This window comes from Charadrius vociferus, unplaced genomic scaffold (assembly GCF_000708025.1).
Source record: "Charadrius vociferus isolate BGI_N301 unplaced genomic scaffold, ASM70802v2 scaffold478, whole genome shotgun sequence".
Lineage (NCBI taxonomy): Eukaryota > Metazoa > Chordata > Aves > Charadriiformes > Charadriidae > Charadrius > Charadrius vociferus.
The window spans coordinates 1,348,489-1,375,275 of NW_009650063.1; the positions used below are offsets into that span (position 1 = coordinate 1,348,489).

General features: G+C 40.7%; 1 protein-coding gene across 1 annotated transcript in view; it reads right to left on the minus strand.

Annotated features, from left to right (window-relative positions):
• TENM3 (teneurin transmembrane protein 3) overlaps positions 1-26,787 on the minus strand; it is a 323,623-nt gene that overhangs the window by 15,341 nt on the left and 281,495 nt on the right. The window contains exons 21-27 of the mRNA XM_009891787.1: positions 25,740-25,989; positions 25,300-25,320; positions 20,064-20,296; positions 19,322-19,476; positions 17,521-18,395; positions 1,088-1,263; positions 148-383 (exon numbers count right to left, since the gene is read on the minus strand). Coding sequence (XP_009890089.1) covers positions 148-383; positions 1,088-1,263; positions 17,521-18,395; positions 19,322-19,476; positions 20,064-20,296; positions 25,300-25,320; positions 25,740-25,989 — 1,946 coding nt within the window. The remainder of the gene's footprint in view (positions 1-147; positions 384-1,087; positions 1,264-17,520; positions 18,396-19,321; positions 19,477-20,063; positions 20,297-25,299; positions 25,321-25,739; positions 25,990-26,787) is intronic.

Sequence of the window (26,787 nt, forward strand, 5' to 3'; positions counted from 1 at the left end):
ATAAAAGCAAGTACTTCCAGCTCTACAGTATGCTTGTCTACAGTAAATATTCTGTGGTTGCTGGATGGTAATACGTACAGGAATGTATCTACAGTTCCTCTCACTTAATGAGAATGCAGTAGATACCACACACGCTTACGTGCTTACCCGAAGCTTTCGGCCAAACACGTTGACTTTTCCCTGGGCTTGCTCTTTCCGGAATCTCCATTCCACCAGGTTCTGCCCGTTCTCTCCAGGGAGGGTCATGTTTCTCTTTGCCACTGTTGGATTGGCAGTGCCAGCCAACACGTGCGGCTCTGTCTGATAGTGTGAGTCCAGGCCACTGGCGTACAGGATTCTCAGCGAGCCATCATAACCAATCTGGTAGCTATTTCTTAACTGATCTGAAAAGGCAAAAAAGAGCAGCACAGGTTACCTACACGGTTTAAGAATCTGCCTTTGTCCTGCACAATTTATGCAGTATGTGCATGTAACGTCTTGACTTCATAACTGACCCGATGGTAATAAACACCCAGGGTGAGACTGGTTAAGAGTATCTGTACCACATGAGAGCACAAATGCCTTTGGGACCTATCTTCAAAGTCACTTCAGCACTTAAGAAAATCCCACCCTCAGAGTATATTCTTTGGACTGGCACAAAACACATTTTCTGCTGTTTCATTAGGCATTTTTGGCCTAATCCCAAGCATACTATAACTACTGACTTTTCCTAAAATGTGGCTGCTGGGATGTCGCATGCTATTTTAAAGCTAAAATCTCACTTCACGCTATTTCTGCACCTATTTCCCTTTCAATCCATTTCTCTCTAGTTTCCAAGATTCCCTTTTAATGCAAAGGAGGTATTCTGACTACTTCCCATAGCTGTTTACAAAAGCTATTTGGTTGGAAAACATATTTAATTCTACTTTCACTGCAATTCCTTCTTTCCTTGAACAGTTCTTCCTATATATCTATAAAACCAGGTATGTATCCTCCAAACACAATGCTTCTAAAGTTTCCCTCTAATGCATCCGATTGGAGCTGCTTGTACCATAAGAAAACAGTTTTCAGGTCAGGTATCTGCTGAGAAATCTTTTGTTTACAGTACCTTGAACCATGGTATAGAAAGAATCAATTGATGATAAGTTGGAAGTGATGCTGACATCTTCCTCTCTGCTGGATGACTCTATGTCCACTGTAATGGCCCTTTCCATTTCCCCGTGAAGGTTAGTCACAACTCCAGTTGGGAATGTAACGTTTGTTAGACGGCCCTCGCTATCGTAGCTAAAAAAATAGAAAAAAAGAGTCCAGAAATGATACATAGCAGGAACAAATTGTTTTCATTTACAAGTAAAATGAACAAAAATACCAGCTACTCATATTGTTAAGGCACGTTTGCTTTTTTGTGCACGGGATAGGCACAGCAAAGACTTCAAACGTGCTTTGAAGTAGTCAAAAGACTGCTTAACATACAGGAGCCTCAATGTGATAGCAAGAGCAAACAGATGGATCTTCAGCTCTGCATATTATTCTTTGAAGTGTGACCAGATCCTGCTGCACATCTAATTCACCATTTCAAAGGCAGCATATTTATTGGTGCTAAATTCCATAGCATTCTGTACTCACTCCCTATTATTGGACTAGATTTTGCTGTTATTGTAGGAATTCTCAAAATTTTTCATAAAAAGGGTATCTTAATAAGAGTGTCTCTTGGGCCTTTCCTATTCAATGATTATGCAGACCACCTGCCCTCCTGTTCCTGAGTGCTTAACATCCCTTGTATTATTAAAAGAAAGAATCTGGGGTAATATTTAATCTACTTAAGCTGCTTGTAGCTGGAAATCAGAACAGCTAGCATATATAACTCGTTAACTGTCTGTGGATCATAGTTTGAGAACTGTGGCATAAGCCATGCAGGAGAGGCTTTTTTTTTTCTAGCTCTAGTGACATTTCTTTAAACCAACAGCTATATATCCATGTCATATGAATACGTAGATACATTTTCTGTAATTGAAGCAGACCTATGACGTCTAAACTGTGTCTTTTCTTACGCTGTGTCAAGTATAGTCCATTGGTACAAGACCTGAGACTGTGCTCACACTCAAACATGCATTGTGGTCACACTATAGAGAGCTAAAGCATTATGTGAGCTTCAGGTCATAAAAATGCCTCTAAGGTTAGCTCTTCCAGTACTGTAGCCTGAATTAGTCAGCTTAGGTGTTCAGCTGAGGCTTCTCATTAGCAGTATACCTTCCTTGGATCTGCAATGGAAAGAAACAAGTATCCAAAGGGTGATTCAGCCCCCGTATGACCTCTCAGGAGCATTCCATCCCTCTCCCGTGACCGTGTAGTAGCATGCTGAAGGAAGCTCTACTCTCTTAAAGTCACTCAAACATGACCCTGCAGCTCCTCATAGCGCTCGATGTTTCATGCTTACAGTTATCATCAAAATTGCTCCTTCTGGGAAAGAAACACAAAACCAAAAAAACCCTCCCCAAAACAAAAAAACAACCAAAAAAAGCCCCAAGCATATCACTGAGGCTACAGAAACTCTTTTTCTTAAATTGAGAGAATTAATTCCAAACAGTTTTAACCCCCAACACGCTAACTTTCTCTGAACAGCATGAGAGCATGAGTACTGCACAGCATTGCTGTAACTGAAAGGATTAGGTTAAGAAATGTTTTTTCCAGTTTGCTTACTCTGTAGATTTGACAGCTTTTTGCATACAGTCATTTCCATCCTTTTAACACAGTTGATTTCCTTTGTTTATATGAGAATTTCACTTAGCAACACGAAAAAGAAAAGAATGTTTAAAAATCAAAAACCATACTGCAAGCCAGGGAAATCAAGTGGGGAAGCTTATTTTTTGAAGTTAAGTACATTTCAAGATAATGGTGTTTCTTCCAGTGTGTTTCTAGCCCTAATTTTGGCTCTTTTTCACATACTGGACTTGGCAAGCTGAGATACTGCCTTTATGCAGGAGACGAAAACAAACATACCAAAGTTCCTTGTGCATGAATGTGACTGCTCGCCTATTCATGACCTTCCATCTTATTCCTCAGTTCCATAAACTTACTTTCTTTTCATGCACAACTTCCCTTTTCAACTCCCAGGGGAATGTGTATTGCCCAATTAGTGTCCTTTTCTATTTTCTGCTTTAAGTTTGAAAACGCTATCAAATTATTTTGTTGGGAATTACTTGCGTCCTTTGATTCACGTAGCCAGGTACTGGTCTTTATTTCAAACAATGCTCACTAAAGCCGCAGAAGGTAAGATTTCCCCATAAGAACTTTTCACCCTCTGTATCACAATATTTCTGAGAAACTAATTATCATATTTCTGGGTATACCACTTGAGTTAGAAAATGCTACACGTCAGTAGTATTCAGTGCAGTGTGTCGCTTCGCTGCAGTATGCAGTGCTGAACATCGCTATTCTTGTTTTATGCATTCTTGCTTCCGCATTTGTATTTTTTGACTCCGTGCCTATAGTTCCTGAACTGGTCTCTTCTTTCACAAATACATGAAAGCACATCATGAGCCTGAGATAAGCAGCTAGCATTATTACAGCGGGGGAGAGTTCAAAGATCAGCAAAAAATCATGCTACACATTCATGTCCTTAAAAACAAGACTTTAAAGCTGAAAGAACCTTAAAAGCCATGATTGCTTGGTTCAGGCATCCTCCTGCAAGAAGAAAACGTGACTGAGATGTGAAAGGTAAGAATAGGATTTCTGATGCTTTTATAGCCAGGAACAAAAAGAAAGAAGGGAAATAGGTCTTTGTACAATTTACTACATATTCCATCTTATGATGGATTGTAATGTGTGTCCTTCGTTTTGTTCACAGCACATCGAATACTAAACTTACTTTATACCTGGTATCTTTTTGTCCACAATGAAAGCCTTATCAATGCTCAGCATAGCAACATCACTCATAACCTTTGGGCATTCCTCTGCCATTTTTCTTATTGCATCCAAACATCCTTGCATTCTGCTGCCAAGGTGAATTTATTCATCCAAGATCGTCAGTTTTAGACTGAGAGATTTCTTTTATCTGTCTAGTGTTCTAATATTGAAATTTCCGTAAAAGGAGTGAGATCTAAAGTCTAGAGGGCGAGTGCCTATATTTGGCATTTCACAGCTTCTTTGATCTTTTCATCCAAACACAAGCTCAGGCACACGTGTTTCCGTGGAGCCCTCTGATCTTTCTCCTGTGCCAGGCTCCGCAGTGAAGCCATTCAACCAACCTCTTCAGTTCCTCAAGAGCAACGTACACGTAAACTTTTCAGGAATCTAAAATGGAAACTTGCTCACTGGGCATCACTTCATTAATCCCATCAACTCATTTCCATTCACATTAACGTAACGATCTTCATGTTTGGCCAATAACTACAGAAGACAGCAGCAGGGGCAGCTGCCACCACCGCTAGCTGAAGTTCCCCTTAGATCAAATTCTTTTTCTTCTTTAGGATGATCTGCCACTGCCAGATAGTTTTCCCCTTCTGCAGTGAGAATTTCTCAGAGATAATGATTATCAGCTTCCCAGATTCTTGACCTTTTGCTCTTCACCTGCTGGAAGTCTCTCTTCCGTTGTTCATCTCCTTTAGTTTTAATTACATTCCTTCCCAGACCATTTTCTGTTCTAGTCTATGTAGGACACTTCACTTTGCAGTGACAACTTCCTGGTAAGCCTTGTCACAGATGGAAATGCCCTACTTTCTTTATTTCTGGCTTGTTTCTCATGTGCATTGTATCTTAGTTTGGAGCACATTTAGCTCAACCCCAACCTGCAGAGCAGTATTAATGTTTTATATTGGAAATTACTTCAACATAAAATCGGGAGCTGTGGAAATGAAGTGTATAGCAAAGGTTGCTACTAAAGCCAATTGTGAAGTTATGACTGATAGTGTTTTTCCACAGACCTCTGCAGCACACTCCCTTAACAAAAGAAATTCTGTAATTTTTTTTTTGCTATTGTAAACATGTCAGGTTGAAGAGCAAGGCACACCCGTTCCTGCACATTTCAGATAACAAGACACACAGTGCAAATGCGAATTATGTATTTCTTTAAAGACTGGTTACAGATTATACTATTAGTTGGGATACTCTCATAGAGAAATGAGGCATAAATGCATTTCATAATATAGACATGTATAATTTTGACAGTAAAATGAAAAGTACTGCTACATTCTCACTCAACACACATCAGGCATTTCCTCTATGCATCTCAAACTATCAAGAGTGGGTAAAAAATTGATGGAGCATTACCCTACTCGTTTCAAACTATTTGTCGGAAGCCTTATGTACCAAGGTGCTGCTTCTTGGCAGGTGAGAACAGAGGGTTCAGAGTTGACTTTCAGAGGTGCAGCATGCTCTTGGTTTAGGCATGTACTCACCACGTTGACACATGCTGAAAAATCTGTCCCAACCTGGCAATGAGATGCCTCCTTCAGCTTGTTGAGGACATTAAGGTCTCATTGACATAGAGGACTGTTGCCTTTAACATTAAAGAGTGTCAGTTTGCAAATATGTTCTTTCACTTGTATGCAGCCTCCTAAACCGTGAATTCATAGTTGGAAAGCTACAGAAAAGAGAAGCCACCCTGACATGGCATCACTGCACTGCGAAACCAGTAACACAATAGTTACCTTGCTGATCAAAAGGAAGCAAACCCATAGTTTATATACCATCACTTTTATTATCATTTCATCACGCGTATGGAGCCCTCCTGTCCTCCACCGGTTTAAAACATGGCATGGCGACTTACTGGGAGCTCTAGTTCTGACCATCTTTAACAATTATGTGGGTTGCTGAAAGTGGGGAAAAGACTCTCAACTTCAACATAATGAAATTTGTTATTTTTTTCCCTTTACTGAGTTGCTTTCCTCCTTTTGATATGCATTTTTGCTTTTTATTTGTCAGAAAAGTGTCTGACTGAGCCTGCTAAGAATGAAAAAAGTGAAAATAATCTACAGATGCATGGACAGACAAATGATTTCTCCTTTTTTTTTGGGGGGGGGGGCATTTCTTCTTTAGTCTCACTGTAATACACAATAATGTGGATCCATAACTACTCATTTACAACCTGCCTTTTTAAAAATAGTATTAATTGAAATACCTTAGGCGCATATTCCTTTATTTCTACACAGTGTATTTGACATCTTAAAAGGTTTGGCATCTTGCTTGTGAATTCACAGTACAAATATAGCAGGAAACCCAAAATATTAAACTGTAACTTCCTTTTGAGATATAACAGATTTTTTTTTTTTTTAAAGTGGAACCATAAACAATAAGGTAGCTGTATGTCTTGGTAATATTGTTTTGTTTTGCTTAACAAGAAGGAAGCAAATGTGTCATAAATGACAATTTGATGTATGTTAGTAGGCTTGTAAATTATAACAAGTGAATTGATTTTTTTTTAAACTTGATTATTGTCTAAGAAGGGTAGCATTTTTCCTTTGTTCTTATCTGGAATATTGTTAAGCATGAGAAGAAAATTCAGTATCATTTCCAGTCTTACAGAATTTTAAATATATGAATATAAAAAAACGTTCCTTCCCTTCTTTTCCCTTTTCCTCCTGCTCTACTCCTTTTCCTTTTCCCTCTCCCTCTCCTTTTCCCTTTTCCTTTTCCTTTCTGCTGTGCCTAGCTCAGAGAAAATAGTTGATAAACAGGAATTACAGAAAATGGGTCCAGGAATGATTCTAGGAAGGACCTAAAGTAAACCGCAGCCCAAAGTCCAATTCTGGACAGGAAATTATGTGTTTGTCTACCTGGATTTTTAATGGAATTTGGGCAGAAAATGCAAACTGACAAAAACGCAAAGGCTGGAAGGGCACAAAAGGTAAATTTCTCTGGCCTGCTCAACCAAGTGTCAGGTAATTCGAGCTTAAATTTGAGCAGCTGGTCTGCTCTTCCTGTGCCTTTATCGGATAGCTGCCTTCCATGGAGAAAGGGTCTTTATCCCATTTCCATCTGGGAAGGTCTTATGCAACTGTTTGTACAACTGGTTAAATAATTCAGGTAATGCTGTTTTGTCTTAGCAACGGGGTCAGGATGAATTTTTCAGCCCAGGTTTAATGAAGAAATTTCCTCAGCTTGGAAGTGATTGACAATTTCTCTTTTCACCTTCTCCTGTTATAACTGCAGCTTTTGAGGCTTTTTTTTTTGTGCATGTCTATTTTGTTATAACGTTAAAAGGGTAGTTTTCAGTCTTTTTTTGTAAACTGGCATTCAGCACACTAGACATGTGAACAATTCACCTAAATAGGCCATTTTTGACAGCCATAACTCATCTGCAAAACAACAGGCGCACTCTAAACGAAAATCACTGCAGAAAATGTGTCTGTTGGAAAGGGACCTCAAAGAGATGAATCAACACCTTCCCTTGCGATAGCTCGCTCACTTCCGTACAGAGTTTTTGATGCTCATTTTCTACTTCATTGCACAACCAGGCAAACAAGCGCCAGCTCAGTGCTTGTGCTGTGGTACGACTGACCACCTTCACAGCCTAATCCAAAACGACTTTCAGAGACAGGTATTTAGGGGGAGCGGTGCTTTGCAATTAAAGAAGCAATACATGACTTTATCATGCTGGGCCACTTCTTTACGTTTTTTTTTTGCCAGATGACTGCCAAACTTTTCAGTCATTGCTGTACGGTGTTGCAATCCTCCCACACTGTGCTGTTTGCCGCGATAAGCACCTGCCATGTATATTCTCATAAGGCTTCACAAACTCAGGAATTCTTTCCTCACTCACGTTTCTGACATCCACCTTACATGCACAAGAACCTGCACAAATAAATGGCGTTAATGACGGAACCTGCACAAATAAATGGCATTAATGACCACAGTGCTCTCTGATGAGCAGGAAGGACAATTCCGGTGTATGTGTGAGGGGGAAAGGGTGCACGGGGAGCAGCGGGACGGAGGTGGTATGGCTGAAGTGAGAGGTGTTACCTGGGGACGGAGCAGGTTCGCAGGGCTGGGGGTGCCCCTCAGCACCATGTACCCTTATGAACTGAGTGCAGTCAATTCAAGACCAATTGAACGGTGCTTCTCCTGATGAAGTTGAGCCTAAATTACAGTAGCCAGGCTTTTATCTACAAGACCTCAATGCTCATCCCCTGCTTTTCGATTTTCCTCTGATGGGAATTCACTGCCCCCGAGCCCCGCGGGGCCTGCAGGGGCCGGCCTCTGTTTTTTGCCGGGGTGTGCTGAGCCAGGTCCTGCCCCACAGCAGCTTCCCGTGCGCAGTGTCTTTAATCTCAGGGCTCCCTGGGGCTGCTGGTTTGTTTCTGTGTCATTTCCCCCTGCCTTCTTAGCTCATCTATTACTGTACAAATAAACTGTGTGCCTTGTCGATATAAATACCGGAGTGTGGCCTTTCAAATAAAAGAAATGTTGGTGTATATATAGTTTGTATGACAGATTGTCCCTTGCTGTAAGGTCTGCTTACAGTATCGGAGCGGAGTGCATAGGCCTTTATGGTCTGTTTGGCCAGACATGTTGTTCACAGAATAAACTGTAGTGTTGCTTTTTTCCTCTTAATTCTTCTTCTGCTTTCTTTTTTTTTTTTTTTCATTTTGGAAGGTAAAAAATCTATGAGGGCGTTTTTAGAGACTCCCAAAAAGTGGACATAATGACCTTACTAAATTGCATTATGTTCGAAAAGCAAATTTAGCAAAAGGAAAGCAAAATTATATGGATGTCTTTTTTTTTTTTTTTTTTTTTCTTTTAGGACAGCTGGAATACCAAGATGGTAAAAAAATATTGCTAGATTCAAGTTCTATAGTTAATTTAGAATAAGATCCTTACTGCTTCAGAGCACGAGTCACACCCAACCCATGCACGCTTCAGAACGGACAGACTCTCTACTCTTTGGAGGGAATTAGGGAGGACTTCCGAGTGCATGTGCCCTTGTAGGCTCCCTGGAGAACTGATCAGTTTGACCTCACTGGGGACATCAAGGAAGACCAAATCTCTTGATGAGGCTTGAAAATGAGGGCTGTGTGTTTGAATACAGCATGACTGAAAATAGAGAGCCACCTTTTCAAGCGCAGTCTGGAGCTGCCCTTCCACCCTCACTACACCAGGTCCCCCCGCGAAGCGAGTGTAGAGGAGAGCAAGCTAGCTTGGCTACAGCCTCCCCGACTTCTGTTTGACAGAGCAAATCAACATGGGACAAGAATATTAACATGTCAATAACTGAACAAATGGTATTATTAAGTCCCTGATAAAGCCAGAAGTGAAACAGATACTTTCAGGAGCCTGAGCAGAGCTGACTGGATTGACAATGCAGGACATTTATATCATTAACAGGAACAATACTATTTTTTTTGCTGAACTATTCTTACTTCTAAGTGCTTTCCAAAACCGCAGAGACATCACATGCCAATTTTCTTGACAGAAATCAAAGCATACTCATACAAGCATTCTCATGCATGTAAGATGCAATAATGTTGATATGTGTCTTCAGCATTGCTATTTTGATATTATTACCTATTCAGTAGTTTCTCAGTTCTGCTTTTATTCCTTAGCCTGCTTCTAAGGACACGGACCAGTAAACATTCAAGAATGAAGAAACGGGTAAATGTCTATCAGACGAGCTATACTACTGATATCAGAGCAATTAGGGGACACACCACAGTTCTCTCAAAAAATTTCACATTGATATCTAATGGTATCTATTAATGGATTATTTTTAACATGGCTGCTTTGTTATTAAGCAGGATGAGTCTGAAGCAGCAAGTTTGTGTGCTCCACTGTCAGCACAAGCCTTACAAGACTAAAGTATATAACAACATGTTGTATTATAATTATGAAATTTACTGTAAAGTTGAGTTACAATTCCAGTTTAGAAAGTTGTGAGATCATAACCTCTATTCTCAGTAAAAGAAAGTTGAAGAAATTTAAAAAACATATTTCAAGATTCATCTAAAGAAGAAACATGGTAAGCATGGCCAGCAAGCACAACTGTCCCTAAGCGCCGCTCAGAAATTGCATATTACAAGAAACACAGTTACATATTTGTGTAGTACTGATGTATTCAAGGGAAGGTTTAAAAACCCCACGTCATTCTTCAGCTTGTGGCCATGTAGAAATCGAACATGTCAGCAATCCCTACAAGTTCTCTTTGGGTAGGCGGAACACTTGTTTGAATCACCTTTTGGTCAGCCTTGCCCCCAAGGGTCTACGTGAATGGTGAGAGAGGGATACACCAACCAGAGTTTCAATTTGGGCCATGTTGAGAGGAGGAGAAGCACCAAATGTTAACCGACGCAGAACCAGCTAGTCTCTGAAATGTGCTTTAAGAGAGAAATATATGTATCGTGTGCCGGATTGAGACAGGCAATGTGGCTAAAGAGGCACTTGGGAAAGGACTGGATATCTCAAAGATATTCCCAAAAAGACAGTTCAGAGATGGTTAAGAATGAAGAGAATATGTCTTTTGCTGCCTGAGTAAATATGGTACGGGAAGATCAAAGACATTGCACTTGTAAGTCATGGTTTGTAATCAAGGGCTCATGCGATGCCACAGAAGTCAATGGAAGAATATGAACATCGGCTGAACAAAACTGTTCTAATGGGTAGGGTTAATTATTCTATATCCACTACGTTTTAGACTGATGAAGCGAGAAGCAGCAGTAAAAGCAGAAGCTATAGCAACTTGTTGATGGTAAAAGGATAAAAATATCTCAAAAGCACTATAATACCAAGGACATTCAGAGAATGCACTTCAGAGGTGATAAAAAATCCAGAAAACAATTTTGTACAAAGCTCTGGTATTTGTAAGAAAACAGAATCAAATAAGAATGAAAGCCCCCAAATTGCAAGGAGAAAGAAAACTAGGCATTTTTAGATACTCATATTACTGAAACCATAAATGTGATAGAAAAATGAACACCAATAGAAACACAAATGTTACAGGAAAATAAAACCCTCCAAATGTTACAGGAAATGGTATAGCAATGTTAATTATGAAAACTGAATTCTGAACGTCTTAATATACAGTAAAAGTGCAAGTGAATTGACACTACTATTGGGGGATAATTTTTATCTGGTCAAAATGAAATACTTGCTTTTATCTCAATGACATCTTTGAGTAGAAGTTCTATAGCCCTTTTTACAAGCCAAATCTCAGTATTTCCAAGCCAGACTCCACCAGCAATGCATTAAGATGAAGCAAGAGAAAAACTGCAAAATATCATCTGTTCCCTGTTGCCAAATGCCGACAGTTACAGACGATGTGCCTGGTACGTGGGGAAATGAAACAAGTCCGAGCCAGAGGCAGTGTCTTACTCTGCATCACAGAGTGGTACGGAAACCACAGCGCTGAATGCGTGGTCAGTAAAAGCGTAACATGCAAAGGGTGATGCTCTGCAGCACACAGTGAAAAGAGATTTTTACCTGTGATTCTCTCTAGTCTGTACAATTATGGTCAGGATTTCACATTCTGTATGATTTCACCACCTTTCCACAATGGCTGGAAAGCTCGTTAATTTAACTGTGGGAGCAAAGTAAACTTCTAAGGGCTCTGCTTGCTAATGTCACTCTCTGATTTCTGTTGCATTCCCTCGGAGACAAGAATTGAGCGGGAGAGGGAGGAGGGGAAGGAGAAGACAAATGAGCTCAGGGCATGAAGTGCCCGGGGAAACATTGGATGGACTGTCAAGTCATACAAGAGGGGATTGAGAAGAAATGCACCGCTGGGAAAGGAAAAGGCAGGGAAGCCAAACACGCTTTAGCGAAATGATGGGAGACAGGGGAAGGAGCAAGATACAAGGTAAGAAAGTAAGGGAACATAGTAGGAGGGCAAGGTCTGGAGAGCAAAAAAAGATACGTGGAAGAAAGGCAGTGAATTTGCAGGGAGGAGGAGGAGGCGTCTTAGTCTGGATCAGATCTCTGCCTGCTGATACTGCTCCTGAAAGGAGAGGAAGGCCAGAGGAGAGAAGGCAGGAAAGAGATAAGAACGGTGGCTATTGGAATTGATTCACGGCTAAGGGAGGAAAGTTATCTGAGCTTAACCAAAGGGGCTGAAGGAGGCCAAAGGCGAGCACGTGCAGCCTGCACCTCCCAGGGGAGCTGTGAGGTGGAGGAAAAGTTCTGCCCTCTACCAACTCCTTTGAGCAACCCGAGGAGCACAAAGCAGCCGGAGCCTGGTAGGGCAGCAGGCCAACGATTCAACCGAAGGACTTCCCTGTAACATCCTCGCTGAAGTTACACAAAGTAATCGTGGAGCAAGCTGAATGAGAGCATCGAGGTGCCTGCTCAGCTTCCAGTGGCTCCCAGGGAGCGACTTGGGATAGTGGGATGATTCAGAAGCAGCGGGGCTGAACAACACGCTTGGGACCTTCGCAGGGGGCTGCCTTAGGCTTCTGGTCAGATTAAGTATCGTGAGCAATAGCAGCTTTTGCTCTGGAATAATTTGCCGTCTTGAGCATCATCAAACTTTCAATTAATAGTGAGCTTTTCAGCCATTTTCAGCTGAATTTAAAGCCTGGCTGGCAACTGCTGGCATGGCAGGGCTTTGGCGGAGCCCTGGGCTGTGAGGCTGGGGGCAGGTCTGGCCTGCTGCACGGTGAAGCAATTGCACAGGGGCACAGGAAGGCTTTTTAGGAGTTCACTTCTGGTACTTCAAAAACTTAGGTCCAGAGAAAACGGTCCTTCCGTGCACCTGGCATAGCTCTCGGTATGTGAAAGCAGAATGGAAACTGCTGCACAAAAATAATGTCACGTATAGGCTAGCTGGGAAGTGTCACTATTAAGATTTATCTGTTGAAATGTTCGTATTATGCATACATAATATGCAGTTATAGTTAATCGTTCCCAGCTCAGATATCTCACAATTTTATAACAACGGAATTTGATTAGGCTGATTACTCTCACACCTTGTTTAATAATATAATTTCTTTATAAAACCTAATCTGGAGGACTTTCAGTGCCATTCGTTTTTTAGTATGCGTGTATTTTCAATCCTTTTTGTGAATGCTCTGTCAATATCTTTTTTTATTCAGCAAGTCTTTAGACCTTTGATAACAGATAACAGTTGCTATGAATTTTAGTAACAGTACTTTACAAAAGTACGCAGTCTTGAAATATAAAGTGTCAATTTTGATCAGCAGACTACAGCCCTTAACAAAATAGGCATTCAGATATCCATTTTGCCATAAAGATATAAAAAAAAATCAAAGTCTGTAAACAAATACAGAAAAGAGATTATATGATATCCTAAATAATTCAAGTTAGTACTTACAATTTTCACTGTAAAAACCACAAAGAGTGTAAAAAAATACTTCCTGTATGTCGGTCCTTCCCTTCTTCAGGCAAAGTGGAGACTAAATAAAATAAACTCTAGATTAATTAGCATCCGGACTAAATGCAATAAAAAAGTAAACTTCTTTCGGATCTGATATTAGTGTGATTTAGATTGTGGAAAAAAGCCATGAAAAGAAACAAGTCCAAATGCTTTAATATGTGCCAGAGCAGTGATTGCCAATTTTTTGGATGCAATGTTTTTTCAAAGATTTCCTCCTTTCACTGAAAAGTTGTTCTAAAAAAGGAAAAAAAAAAAAAAGATTAAATTGTTTTAATAAATCTGCTCTTGAATCACTGAGAACTCGACTGAAATGATCTAAGTCCTTTGGATCTACGGTCCAGTTGTACAAACAGATTTGCACAAGAGAATAGTTAACAAAGCTATTACTGAATTGGCTCCAAAGACCGATCTTTTTATTACTAAACCCACAATATTTTCACTCCAATGTAACTTCTGCCATTTAAGCAGATGTGTGACAACCAAAGGGTGAAAGAACCCAGCCAAACTCAGAGCTAGTTGAAAAATGACATTTCTAGTCCATTGGAAATTCTAACAGTTGAAAAGTTTTAACTCTGAGTGGGAAGAAAGTCTAATTCACCATGGAATATAAATTCTATCCCCTTCCCAAAATATTTTCAGCCTCTGAATAATATAATAGAGTAAATAAAATACCTACATAAACTCCGATATGAAAAGAAAATGTATCAAGAATGAAACTGAAATATTTTGCTATTACTAAAATAGAACAAGGAAGTCAGAATGATTTTTTTCTCCTAATTTCTTACTCCTTGCCTGATGTTTGAGGGAAACCTTTCCGTTTTAACAAGACCTCGTTTTTTTCAACAGAAGGCTCTTCGGCTGAAATTTTTTTAGCCCACGCTACCTACAGACGTGACTATGCAAAAGCTGGGAGAGTGATACACGCACATACACCGTTCCCCCCCGCCCCCAAGCCCTTACACGATATGCATGGTTTCTAACTATTTTGGCAATGGTAGCAGAAGCCTCTGGAAAACGAACCTGGTCAGGTTTAACCTTACAAGTCATCAGCGCTGAAAAGCAAAGTCACACTAAGGTTTGCTGATCCTGGAATAAAAAATGGCAAAATAATCGTGTTTATATCTACTTTTTCTTCAGAAGGGAAATATACAGACACAAATTTGGTGCATGGGGATTTTATGTTAAAACGAAGTAAGCAGCTATGATGCCCGATGGATGTTTTTAAGACTGCTGTTTTGGCAAGAAAAATAACACGGTGCTTTTTTTCCCACTTATTCCCTGTAGCTTTACATAATCAGTGCAATTTTTTACTTTTGGTATTAACTTGTACAGAGCATCACAGAAAACATGACTGGAAGGGACCTTGAGAGGTCTCGTGGTGCAACCCCTACCCCAAGGCCAGATCTGCTCTTCCTGCGTTACTCCTGAAAGATGTCTAATTTGTTCTTAAAGACAGTCTGTGAAGGGCAAGGGGTCACTCTCGTCGTCTGTCTGCTCCAGGGCTCCGAAACCTTCACCGTGAAGTTCTTCCAAATGTCTAATCTGAATCTTCCTTGTTGCAATTAAACAGATTACCGCTTCACCACGGCTACGGGGAGGAGATTAATATCTTCGCTTCCGCAAAAGCCTCATACACTTGCAAATTCGGGGTGAGTGTAATTGCCTGGCTTTCTCCATAATTATTTCAGCTGGGGAATTCTAACGAGACATTGGTCGGAGGTAATGTTTTAGGAAGTGCATAAACAGCAGCTTGGAAATAATACTTGTACTGACTGAGGGGAATAGCCTGCCCTTCGGGTTCTCCAGAAGCCAGCTGGACATGACCTATCTCAGACCAGAAAGTCTGTGTGAAAGCAGATCAGGTGTGAAAGGTGGCTATTTACAGACTCGGTAAATAACAATGTACTGCATGACACACAGTACCCTAAATTCTCCCTATGATGAAAAATACAGACCTATCAACCACTTAATAACTTAATAGTGAATATAATATCCACTTTTTTGTGATCACGCAGATGCCATTAAGACGCATTCAGGAGCCATCAGCCGCTTCTGCAGTGCACCACAGTAGGCTACACAAAAACTACAGGCAACATGGTGAGAAATTACTGCCCTGATTAAAAGTCTAGGTCCTCAATTAGCCTGTATGAATGCCAGCGTGATTTAAAGTGCCTGCTGTACCCAGCAGATGCCTTAATTTCAGTAAGGGACTTCACTATCCCCCAAATTGACTGCCTTGCCCAACTCGCCTGCTGGAAACGAGTGGTTGTGTGTGTGACAGTTAAACACCGAATTTACTCTCTGTGGAAATGGATGACTATTCCCAGCCCATCTGAAGCCGTGCTTTGGTCTCTCGGCATGCAGGACGGGGCTAACTCAGGAGAAGGAGAACACATGCCCTCTCGACTGAGCAGTTTCGCATTCCTCCGTGTATCCTCACTGTGCTTCTGTGTCCTCTTGGCAGGACCTAAAAAGATACGCAGCGGATGCACCAATGCACAATTAAATATTACAGACGTGCGCTAACGCTTTGGGAACATGCCCGCTACCGAAGTCCTGCCAATTTACAGATTATTGTAAGAATACCTTAAAACTGGCAGCAGCGCCATTCCACCTGCTGTCTTTGTTTGGGATCAGCGTTTCCAGCCCTGTCTCCACTTCAGGACACAATATGCAGTGAAGCAGCACCTGCTGCTCTCGTGTCTCCGACGGGCGTATGCAAAGGCTGGAGAGTAGATACAGGTGCTCAGAGTCCTCCTGCACGCTGCCTCAGCCAAATGTACGCTGACAGAAATGTGAAGTTATCTCAGAACACAGATGTTTGGCTTTGCTGCCACTGCCTGACACCGGCACTTTATTTTCTTTATCATGTCTGTTGAATTGAAAGCTTTTTTTTAGGCCCTGACCTTGGCAGCAGTTGCTACTGCATTTCATCATAAAGATAGGAGAAAAGAAGAGGAAAAAAAAAAAAGAAAAAGCAGAGGGACTTACTGGATTTTCATGATGCCCTTTGTAATCCTGAATACTTCAGCTGAGGGCCCTCTAACACTTTTACTTATCACACTATCTCTACGTCTTCCTTCATGGACACATTTTTACCCAACCTTAGCATGTCTTTCATGTGATTTCAAAATACATATATTTTTCCCGTAGACAGAGATGACTGAAAAAAACCCCTGCATTAATTTTACATCAATCTTTTTTGAAATAAATTGTTTGTGTTTTAAGCTGCATTTTTGTTCCATTTTGTTGGATATCAGTTTGTACTACATTTTTGTTGCATATCAGTTTGTACTTCAGCTCATTGGGGGACGAAGTTGCCAATGAAACCCGTACATGATCTCTCAGGTTCTACTAGTTTATCTATAAATGCTCATGACCCTCCTTAGTCAATATAATTGAGGATTCTGTAAAACGTTTTGCTAATCTGGCGGTTATGAACAGGCATCGATGACATAATGACTGCAACACAGGGTAAAGCAATTCACTGAAAAGATTTTTTCCGAGGCTGGAAAAATCATGAGTCCTAGCGTTCCACTAATACCTCTGGCTGTTGTGCTCGCACCTCTACACCACATGTTGGTCTCTGTTTTCAGTTTATTCTTACCGGACATTTCTTTTCTCAGGTTCTTCTGCCTGGGTCCCCCTGTGTGAAAGCCTGCCACATCATCCAGGAGACCCTTCCTGCATATTTGTCACTCAGTGAAACACAACCGTTCACAAATTCAAAAAAATACCCACCCAGCCTTTTTTGTTTTGGGGGGGGCGATGGGGTGGTGGTGGTGGGTGGTAAAACACCACGTAGGTATGCTTTTACTTAGAAAAGCAAGAAAAAATTACTGAGCGGCGAAGACAAATTTGTCAGTATTTGCTGCAGAACAATGTCAATCTAATGAGCAAATGGGATGAGAATCTAGTTTTTGATGGAAATCTACAAAATCGCGGTTGTCTGCATTACATCTTTCTTGACAAGAGTGAAATGTTGTTTCACCACTATTTCAATATATAAAACTGAAATTCAAAATAATGAATTTAAAATTATTCAGACCCAACATTTAGAAGAAGTCAGAGGAAGACAGCATGGGAAACAAAAGTATCTTTCTGTGCTTTTTGTTATCAAGGGTCATCCTTACAGCTACTTCATCAGTCTCCAGAAACATTTCAAATGCTGCTGTGTAACTCAACGAAACTATAAGGCATCTGACTTTATTTTAGGTACTTACTCAAAAAAAGTGGTCCATCCCGTCTCATCGCTTTTAGTTGCCAGAAGCCCACTGTTGCCATGGTAGGTGAACAAGACAAGCTCCTGCCCTTGTGCCGTCATGCTTTTCAAACAGCCATTAGTGCCTATCGTCAACCAGATGACTTGGTTATCAGGAGAGACCACTCTAACCGGCATCCGGTTGGGATCCCGTCTGATACGAAGAGTGTTCCCATTGCTATCTGTTACCGCAGTAATATCGTTATCGTTACTGTAGCTAAAATTGTACAGATAGTCTCCGGTGACTAAACTCACAGTGTACTGGTGAGTACCATTGACATCGAAGATATAAAGCTCTTGGTCAGTTGGAGAAGCAACTTCGTAAAAGTTCATTGAATTCAGTAAGGGTTTATTCTTTGACACAGCCCGTATCCTAATATTTCCCAGATCAGCAATATACAGGGTGCCATCCGGAGACACAGCTAAGGAGGAAGGGGCATTGAGTTTGGCATCTTTAGCATAGCCATCTCCGCTTTGGTAACAGTCACAGTTGACATCATTTTTGCAATCGCACTCTGAAGGTATTCCAGCAACTAATGAGATCTCTCCATCAGTCGTGACCTGTCTTATCCTATTAATCTTTTTTTCATCAGTTTCTGTAATGTAGAGTACCCCGCTGTAGGACACGGCGATGGCAGTTGCTGACTCGAGCGTGGTCTGTACGGCGTGCTTTCCCACCGTGTACTCCACTCCAGGAACCTGGCAGTGCATTGGCCTCCCCGCAGCGATGCGAACCTGACGGTTTTCAGTGATCTGCAAAACTACGTTGTTATCCAAAACATAAATGGAGTTATCCATTGGGTTGATAGCTAAATCCGTAGGCCATTCCAGACGAACCTTAACAAACAGAAGCGTTTTGTTAAACAGTTAACCGCTGCAGTTTAAATGAATTAATTCACATTCAGTTTTAGACACTGCTGTAAGGAGTAGAGTAAGGAGAACCGTAAGGAGTACTGCTGTAAGGGCACTGCTGTATTTTTCATCTGCTGTGACCAATCACGAGAAAAAGACTCGCACGAAAATACATGCAGCAAGCTAAAGCTTTCCAGGGAGGTGGGGGGAACTATGTTCAGACATCATTTTTATTGAAAAAAGCCAGCTGCACCGGAACTATAACACAGGTTGAATTTCCCCTCCAATAAATGCTATACTTCTCTGTATCACAAATGCATAAATAAAAATAGAGACAGATATCAAAGTCTAAATATAAAAGTCTAATAAAAGTCTACTTTAAGGACAGTACTCATCTTTTATTCTCATAATAGCAAAAATGACTTAATACCTTCCAGATTACAAAACACCGTACTGTACTCCATTTGTGAAGATGCCACTAGAGCCGTCCCTTCCCACCTACACCAGCTTCTTGAGACAAACAGAAAAATATCTTCTTTTGTATATATCCTCTCATTCCCTCTAGTTGGCTACGGATGTCAGCCAGTCAGAAAACATCAACGCGCCAAGATAGTTCTAACAGATCTCCCATTCTCCCACTATTTACAACCAGACTTAACGCTTCCTGCTGATAGTTTTGCTGTTCTAAACTAAACTGAACTTTACGGGCAGAAAAATTGAATACAGCAGCGTTTATAGCCAAGAGGATGCACTGCGGTTCATACCCTTGGAACAGGTTTCTTTCTCCCCAAATTCTGCTGTTAAACATCCATTCCGCACTCCACCCAGTTTTGTTACAAGGGGCAATAAAAGCTGCATTTGCCTTTCTAGCCCCAGCTCAGCTTTCCAAATTAGCAGCAGCTAAAAGGTACCTGGCTGATGTGCATGCTGGTGTCACAGGTTAGAGGTCGTGCCGAGGTCAGGTCGTTGGAGCCAAGCAAAGTGGATATTATTCCGTTCTGGTCCACTTTTCTGATCATGGTCCCATCAACGAAGTAGATTAACCCATTCTTGTCGATCGCTATGCCTTTAGGGAGGAGGATAGAAATTAGTTTTTTGTACTAGCAGTGAATAGATTATTCATATTAGATATGGATATATATTATAATATATCCATATGTTATCCATAACTAAGGGCGCAAGTGGTATGTATCTAGTAGGAATTAAGGGCAGAATACACGGCCTTAGGCAGCAGGTCGTAAACCAGCCTGTAAACATATTTTGCATGATAAACCGATGTTCAGTCTGAAATCTACTCCTGTTGATCGCATTTGCTGTTCACTGGAGAGCATGCTGAGATGGGCCTAGCTTTAAAGTTAACCTGAAAAATGAGTAAGCGGGACCAAAAGCAACACTGATTTTAAACCTTCACCATTGCCTGCCAAACACAATCTAAATGGACATTTAAAAATGCTCAATAACCATGAAAGCCACATTTCCTAAAAAATCAACCCAGGTACCCTGCAGCTCTCTGAGGAAATGTTCTGGTTGGAAAAAATTACTCAAAACCACATTTTTGAGCCAACTAGCGGGTTCAGTAATTAAACACGCTCACATCCCCGGCTCTGAACGTTCATATAATTTTGCAAGTTCTGGAGGGATAACTCTTTTTACCTTTAGGGCTCATGAGTGTTGCCTCCACCGCCTTGCCTCCATCACCACACCTCGCCTCATCAAACGGCAGGCACTGCTCCCCCGTTCCTCCTACCACCTCCGCATTTTTGGTCAGGTCTTTCGCACCCGTCAGCGATTTGGGCCGATAAATCCTGCGCGTGTTTGTGTCGGAAACGTACAAATCTCCCGTCACGGGGTCGGTCGCGAGGTAGTATCTGTGAGCTGGGTTGTTGCTGTAAAATGGAATTATACATTGCATACGCTGTAATTAATTTAACCCAACACTGGATGGAGAAGAAAAGGTTTCAGTTCATATGCGGGGTGCAGTAATACATAAATCGTTAAAACCAACGGTGATGCTCCAGGCATAGGTAGCACAGGTCTTGGCCCCAAAATCTTCCTCCGTTCTCGTTTCCTGCCTGTGTCACAGGCAGCCCAATCTAGACCACGCAAGCTTTTGGCACAGAAGATCCATTTTGTCTGTGATGCTCAGAGGCCCATCCCGTGTAATTTGAGACAGCTCCCGTCTCTGTCATCGGCCACGTCAAAATACTGGAGTCTAACAAGTCCCAGGCTTTCTGGGAACCTTGATCCAGCTCCAAACTCTGCAGCAGGACCCCAGCCCTCGCCTACACTTGGTTGCTGTTATCATCCTATCTGTTTTATTATAATTTATATAAGGCTGCTGGGGCGCGTGGTTTATATAATTCATAAACAGATAAGGCAGAGTTGGTATTATTAGTTCACAGGCAAGAGATAAGACATCCTTCATAAGTATGTGTTTAATCCACCGCTTTCAAAGACGTGATACGCATGATTTAACGCATTAGGAAATGTCATCTTTTCCACCAGAGCACCAAGCGGAGCTTTTCCGTTCTTCCTAACTCCGAGTCATATTTCAAATAACTGTACACGTTGGCACAAAACCGCTAACTATGCCAACACAGTCTTTATTAGAGTGAAAATATATATTGCTAACCGTTTTCCCAGAAACGTACATTTTGCCTCTCCACTGGTACCACATAATTGAGAATTACTGTCTTTTCTCCCCTGCTGGTGAAACCCCAGCCCTGGAGAGTGCCTTTTGGGTTGATGTATGATGATGTAGAAACTTAACCCACTGCAGTTGGGATTCCTGACCTAATTTATGGCACGAAGAGCCGAAATAAGGTCATGTAAATACAGGAGGTAATTTCAGACGCTCTCCTCATGGATTGAAGCAGAGTGTCGGAACAGTCAGTCCCACTTCTGATGTTTGCAAAAGCGCTGCTTAAACAGATCGACCAGCCTTGGTGATAGCCAAACAGCTGTTGGCAGAACGCTACACTTCACGTTTTGTAAATACATAACTGTGCTAATGTAACACATTTTTATGTACTGCCACTTGGAAAAAGCAACAAGAGACCAACAGGAACAACTTGTGAACAAATTATGTCTTTTAGCAGGGACAGATTTTTATAGCTATCCAATTACAGAAACACCGAAAAAATGTGTTGCATAAATAGGATTTGCTTTGGTTTTAAGACTTTTAACATGTTGGTTCAGAACGAGGAAACCAAGCGACGCAGACTAATGAAATCAAATACACAATGATTAGCACCTCTTAAAAAGCTCTGCTATAGAGCTGAGTGTTGGACGGCATGTCTGAAAACAATTAAATATAGGCTTACTTTACATTTCCGTCTGTTCCAAATCTATTCTTGCCAATGTGCTAAAGAGTCGAAAGGTATTTTCGAGACCTTAATTTACGCAGAGATCGTTTAGGGTGATCACCATGTAGTGTACAAATTATTTATACCTCCGTAGACTGCAAATTAAATTATACCCATTTACATGATTACTTTGGTCCTTAAGAAACTTTGCAGACACTTCAAATATAAACAAATTGGAAAATGTGAAATGTGCAATTAAATTTAATTGCACTGTAATTCAAAACAAAGTCCTTTCTTATACTACTAAAATATTGTTGGAATAAAGAGTCATCAAATCAATAACTAAATAATTTATGCCTAACATCATTATTTCTGTCTAAGAAGAATTTTTAAAACTGTTTCCTTCATAAATATGAAAACATTTCCATGTTCTAATTTATTTCAACAAAAATGACAAAGCTCTTCTTATTCGGGATGACTTCTCGTATTAAATAGTGAATTCTCATCAAACCAAAAAATACAGCTGACAGTTTAAGGATATTTTCTCACTTTATTAAAAAAAACCCCAATGTTTGGGAGCACATAGGATATTATTATTGAATCAATATAAACTCTCCACTTCGTTGTATGCGGCTGTCTCATGGCTCCTTTCTGAGATAACAGAATGGGCTCAACTTCAGCATTTCTTTTCAAGTGAAGGTTAAAAAGCTGAGGTAGCTTTAGCTGAGAGAAAAAAAAGCCATTAATTCACAGGAGCAAGGCACAATTTGAGGAACTGAATAACCGTCCAGTGAAAACCACGTTTGTTTTCTGGCCAGAAAACGTCTATGCAGATCTCAAAACTAGTGCAGGGATAAGCAGCCAGCAGCTGGAAAGCGGCACAGGGTTTATTCTATTTCACTGTAGCTCGAAATAATACTAAGCTTTTGCCTTCTACCAGTAACAACAAACACAAAGAAGTAAAATTGAGGGTCAGTGACTTCTTGACTTACTCTTTTAATTCTTTTTAATTCTCTTTTAATTTTAATCTTTTAATTCTTCAGCTGTCAGATCACCTGCGTTACTCTCCATTTCTTAAAGCGGAGAGAGGAATTTTTCAAAAATACTCTTCCTGCTTCAGTCCCCCTTTCTCTCCTATTCACTCCGTGCCTTCTAAATCATATACCCTCAAAGCTGTTTTTATGTTTTGTTCAACTTTTTTCTGGCTCTCTACAGACTTGGGATACCGCCATAGCCTACAAATGACCTCCCTGTCTTCAAAGTCCTTCTAAAAATTACTTCTTCCGTGAATGCCTATCAGCATTAATCACCCGCAGGCAGCAGCGTGTATAAACACATCAGTTCAGCTTTGCGATTGAAAAAATGTTAGGTCACTGGTACATGAGAGGATAAATTTGATCTGCATTGTCCCTCTAATTTAGAGTACAGGCTCCTTGAGGTGGGAGGCACGTCACGCTCCGAGCTGAAGCACTGGGTTTGTAGGCGAGGCAAGTTCAAAGCTTCAATCGATAATAGATCTGAACTAGTATTTAGCCTTGTTCATTAGTTTTACTTGCTGATTGCATATTTTAGTGTATTTCCTGACTTTCGATACCTAGTAATTATATATTGCAAAGTGGTCTGTTGAGGGCTGTTTTCCGAACCGCAATTTAAATAAAAACCTCAGCATTTCACAGGGCTCTGCATGACACAGGCAAAAGCAGCTATTTGGTCTCATGGCGTGTCCTTAAGCTGGGGAACCCATGGCCATAGGATTTGGGGGAATCCTAAAAGTTTATGTGTGTTAAATAAAAATCAGCTAAATTAATAAAATAAAAAGCTGCCAGGGGATATTAAGCATTAAGATGCCACTCTTGGCTTAGGAAGCCCCTGACCAGCAAACCTCTAAGGCTAAGAGTGGACAATGTTGTATGATGGGAGAGAAAACTCAGGTTCGTAGTAGCCCGCGTGGGGCTGCACAGTGGGCTCCACACCTCCTGCAGAGCCAGCTCTCCACGACCCTCTACGCCACCTCCTTTGGCAAAAGAACCCCCACTTCGAAGGAAGCCCCGCTTCACAGCCGACACATGAGCCCATGAAAATGCTGTTACACTGATTTGTGCAATACGATTGCGACTGCGCTACCCGGAGCTTCTGCACGTGTAGGCACGAATAAAGGAGAAAAGCTTCACTGTTCTCCCTCACCGACTTTTCTTACATGCAGGGGTCTAGTTGCTGAAGCGCCGCAGTTGAGCCTGTGACCACGGTTCTGCCAGAGGCAGGAGAGCACGTGGCTACTAGATCACAGCAAAACAGACCTCACTATGTGTCCGTTCTTGAATACCGTTTGGCCATTCCAAATTCCCATTTTGAGTATTATTCCATATTCCATACATTTGCCAAGACAATGCCTTATCCAGCTGCAATCACAACTTTATGATACCACAAGGGATATAACTCTTTTAAAAGTAGTGGAACAAATGCAAATCAAACATAATAGTGAAAACCTAAAACGACCAAATAGGAGAGATTGCCTCTGAGTCACACCTGGAAAACAATGTAAAACCAGCTAGACTGTGCAGCAACTCCCAATTCTGATCATTAGTGCCCACGCAAACACCTTATTTCGTCACGGAACTTTTTGCCTAATGTGTTTGAAACACAGTTTTTTAAACATAAAACCCTGCTTCGCGAAGACGGATGTCCAAAGCAAAGTGAGTTTAAAAAAACAGAACTGAGATCCGACTCTCTGGGATTTGTTTAAAAACAAGGAAGGAAAACAACTGGCAGCAAAAAAGGAGAGAGAGGGACCGGCGGGGCTGCTAAACCCCGTACTTAGCAGTTCCGCCACAAAGTCTTGTAGGTTTTTGTGGATCCAACAAGATTTCAGCATAACTTGGTTTTTGTCTCCCTGTGAGCACCATCTGGTGTGGCACAGCAATTCTAAGCATCCACCACCTCTTCTCTTCTTGCCACTACCGCAGCGATGCCAGGGTGGATGAATGCTGTACTGCAATCCCTCTGATTACTGTTGTTTTTATGACCAGTCTTACGAATCTTGGTGGACTTTAAAATCTTAACTCCTGGAGTTGTGTTATTATGGGACAATATCAAATTTCATTATGAAGAGAAGTTCACCTTTAAAGAAACAAATCTGTTAAATGTGAGCCTGAAAAGACTCAAGACCGAAAGGCCAATGACATGAACTCGCTCGATACTTTTTTAATTTTATTACTTCTATGCCATTCTCATCGTATTTGGGGTGTCTGATTAATGAGTGAGTTTTGATAGATCAGCACAAATGCTGCCAGCCAGGAATAGGAGTGAGCAGAGAGGAGGGGACAGCAAAGGAGGGCATACGCACAAGCATAAAAAGAAGCCTGACTGCAGACAGAGAGTGATGAGAAAAGAGGAACTCGTATCCGAAAGGACGACACAGCCTGACAGCTGACATAACTAAAACATATGAACTCATTATTTTTGAAAAATACTCCTCTTTTCGAGTAATACATCTCAGAAATGACTTCTCCATTATAAGCATTCATTTGTTAAGAAAGAAAAAAGAACAGTTAGAAAAATATAAATCTTCTTTAAGGAATGCTTACCTATGTCTAAAATCTTTATTTCTTGGTGGGAGCAAGTGAAAAAGAACAGAAAAACATTATTAGGAAAACATTCAGAAAGGATGTTAAAAGATGAAAAGAAGGCAACATTTACATCTAGCATTAGTGAAGTGGTGAATGACTCTTGTCCACTCTTGTTGACTGCGTAGGTTAACTCTTTAAATCCACAGAATAATTACTTTGGGTAGATCAAATTCTCACAGTTTAGATTCGCACACTTAAAATATTTTACCAGGGTAAAATTTTTTCACTTCAGTTTTAAATACTTTTTCAAATGTATTAAAATCTTTCGAATCACCTTTTTTTTGTTCCTAAAATCATTTGGAAACTTTTAACTTGCACAACGTCAGCAATCTAGTCCGTACTTTAGTGTGCAACAGTAATTCACAACTCCAAAAGTCCCAGATGAGAAGAAAACATACCTTAGCTCCAGAACACTAGTTACATTTCCAGATGGGAATATCCGCCGCACATAGTTGAAATCCCCCACGTAAAGACTGCCATCTATCCCACAAGCTAAGGCAACCGGAGCCAGTAATTTATTACCATCAGCTTGACCATTACAACTGGGACAGGAGATGCTGCGGCGTCTTCCATTGCCCATAATGCTACTAACAACCGGGGGCTGCTGAGATATAAATTGATTTTCACCGTTTCCTTTGTAGAGGATTCCTGCAGGTAATACAAAAAACACAAAACAAAAAATAGTTCATAAAACCTTTGAATGTATGCACATAAACTGATGCACAAGTATTCTAAATATTCTTTTAGTTCATGACTGTAATTTAACGGACTTTTAATTGTTTCACCACCATATTTTTCTCACTCACAGAACTTCAGTGGAACTTTTATAGTTACTTTTAAGTCACAAACACACAAAGCATTAAATAATCTTGTCCACAAAATGTAGTAGAAACACTAAATATACCAGCATTTAAAACCCAAACAAGTTTTCAAGCTCTTATTTTTAGCTGTTAATAATTTTAATAGTTGTAATTCAGGATAAAAGTTGTCACGTTGAAGGAAATGCAAGGTGTCCTGGATGAAATCAAGGTCTGCGTTCCTAAATCCTTACAGTTTTGAAATTGCCCAGAAATGACTGAAATTCTAACCGCGCATATATATTATAAAAAGGAAAAAAATATATTTGCAAATTGTGTTCCTGAAGTCCTATTATAACTAATGTGATGCCAAATGTAATCTAAAGTGGATTACTGCTGCAAATTGTAAATATTAATTAAACAGCTACTTCAGAAAGTTGGAGATTGCCTCAATTTTACATTATAAAAGACTCTTTACTCAACTCACAATAAAAATGTACCGCTGGCAACAAAGTCTGCCTCAATACCGTGTCTGCAGTTATAGGCAGTTATTAAAAATGTCAAAACAACAAAAAAAATGTGGTGCCAGGCCAACCTGCCTCTTAAACTTAATTCTGCTTTGAGGCATGAAAGGAACAATAATTTCGTG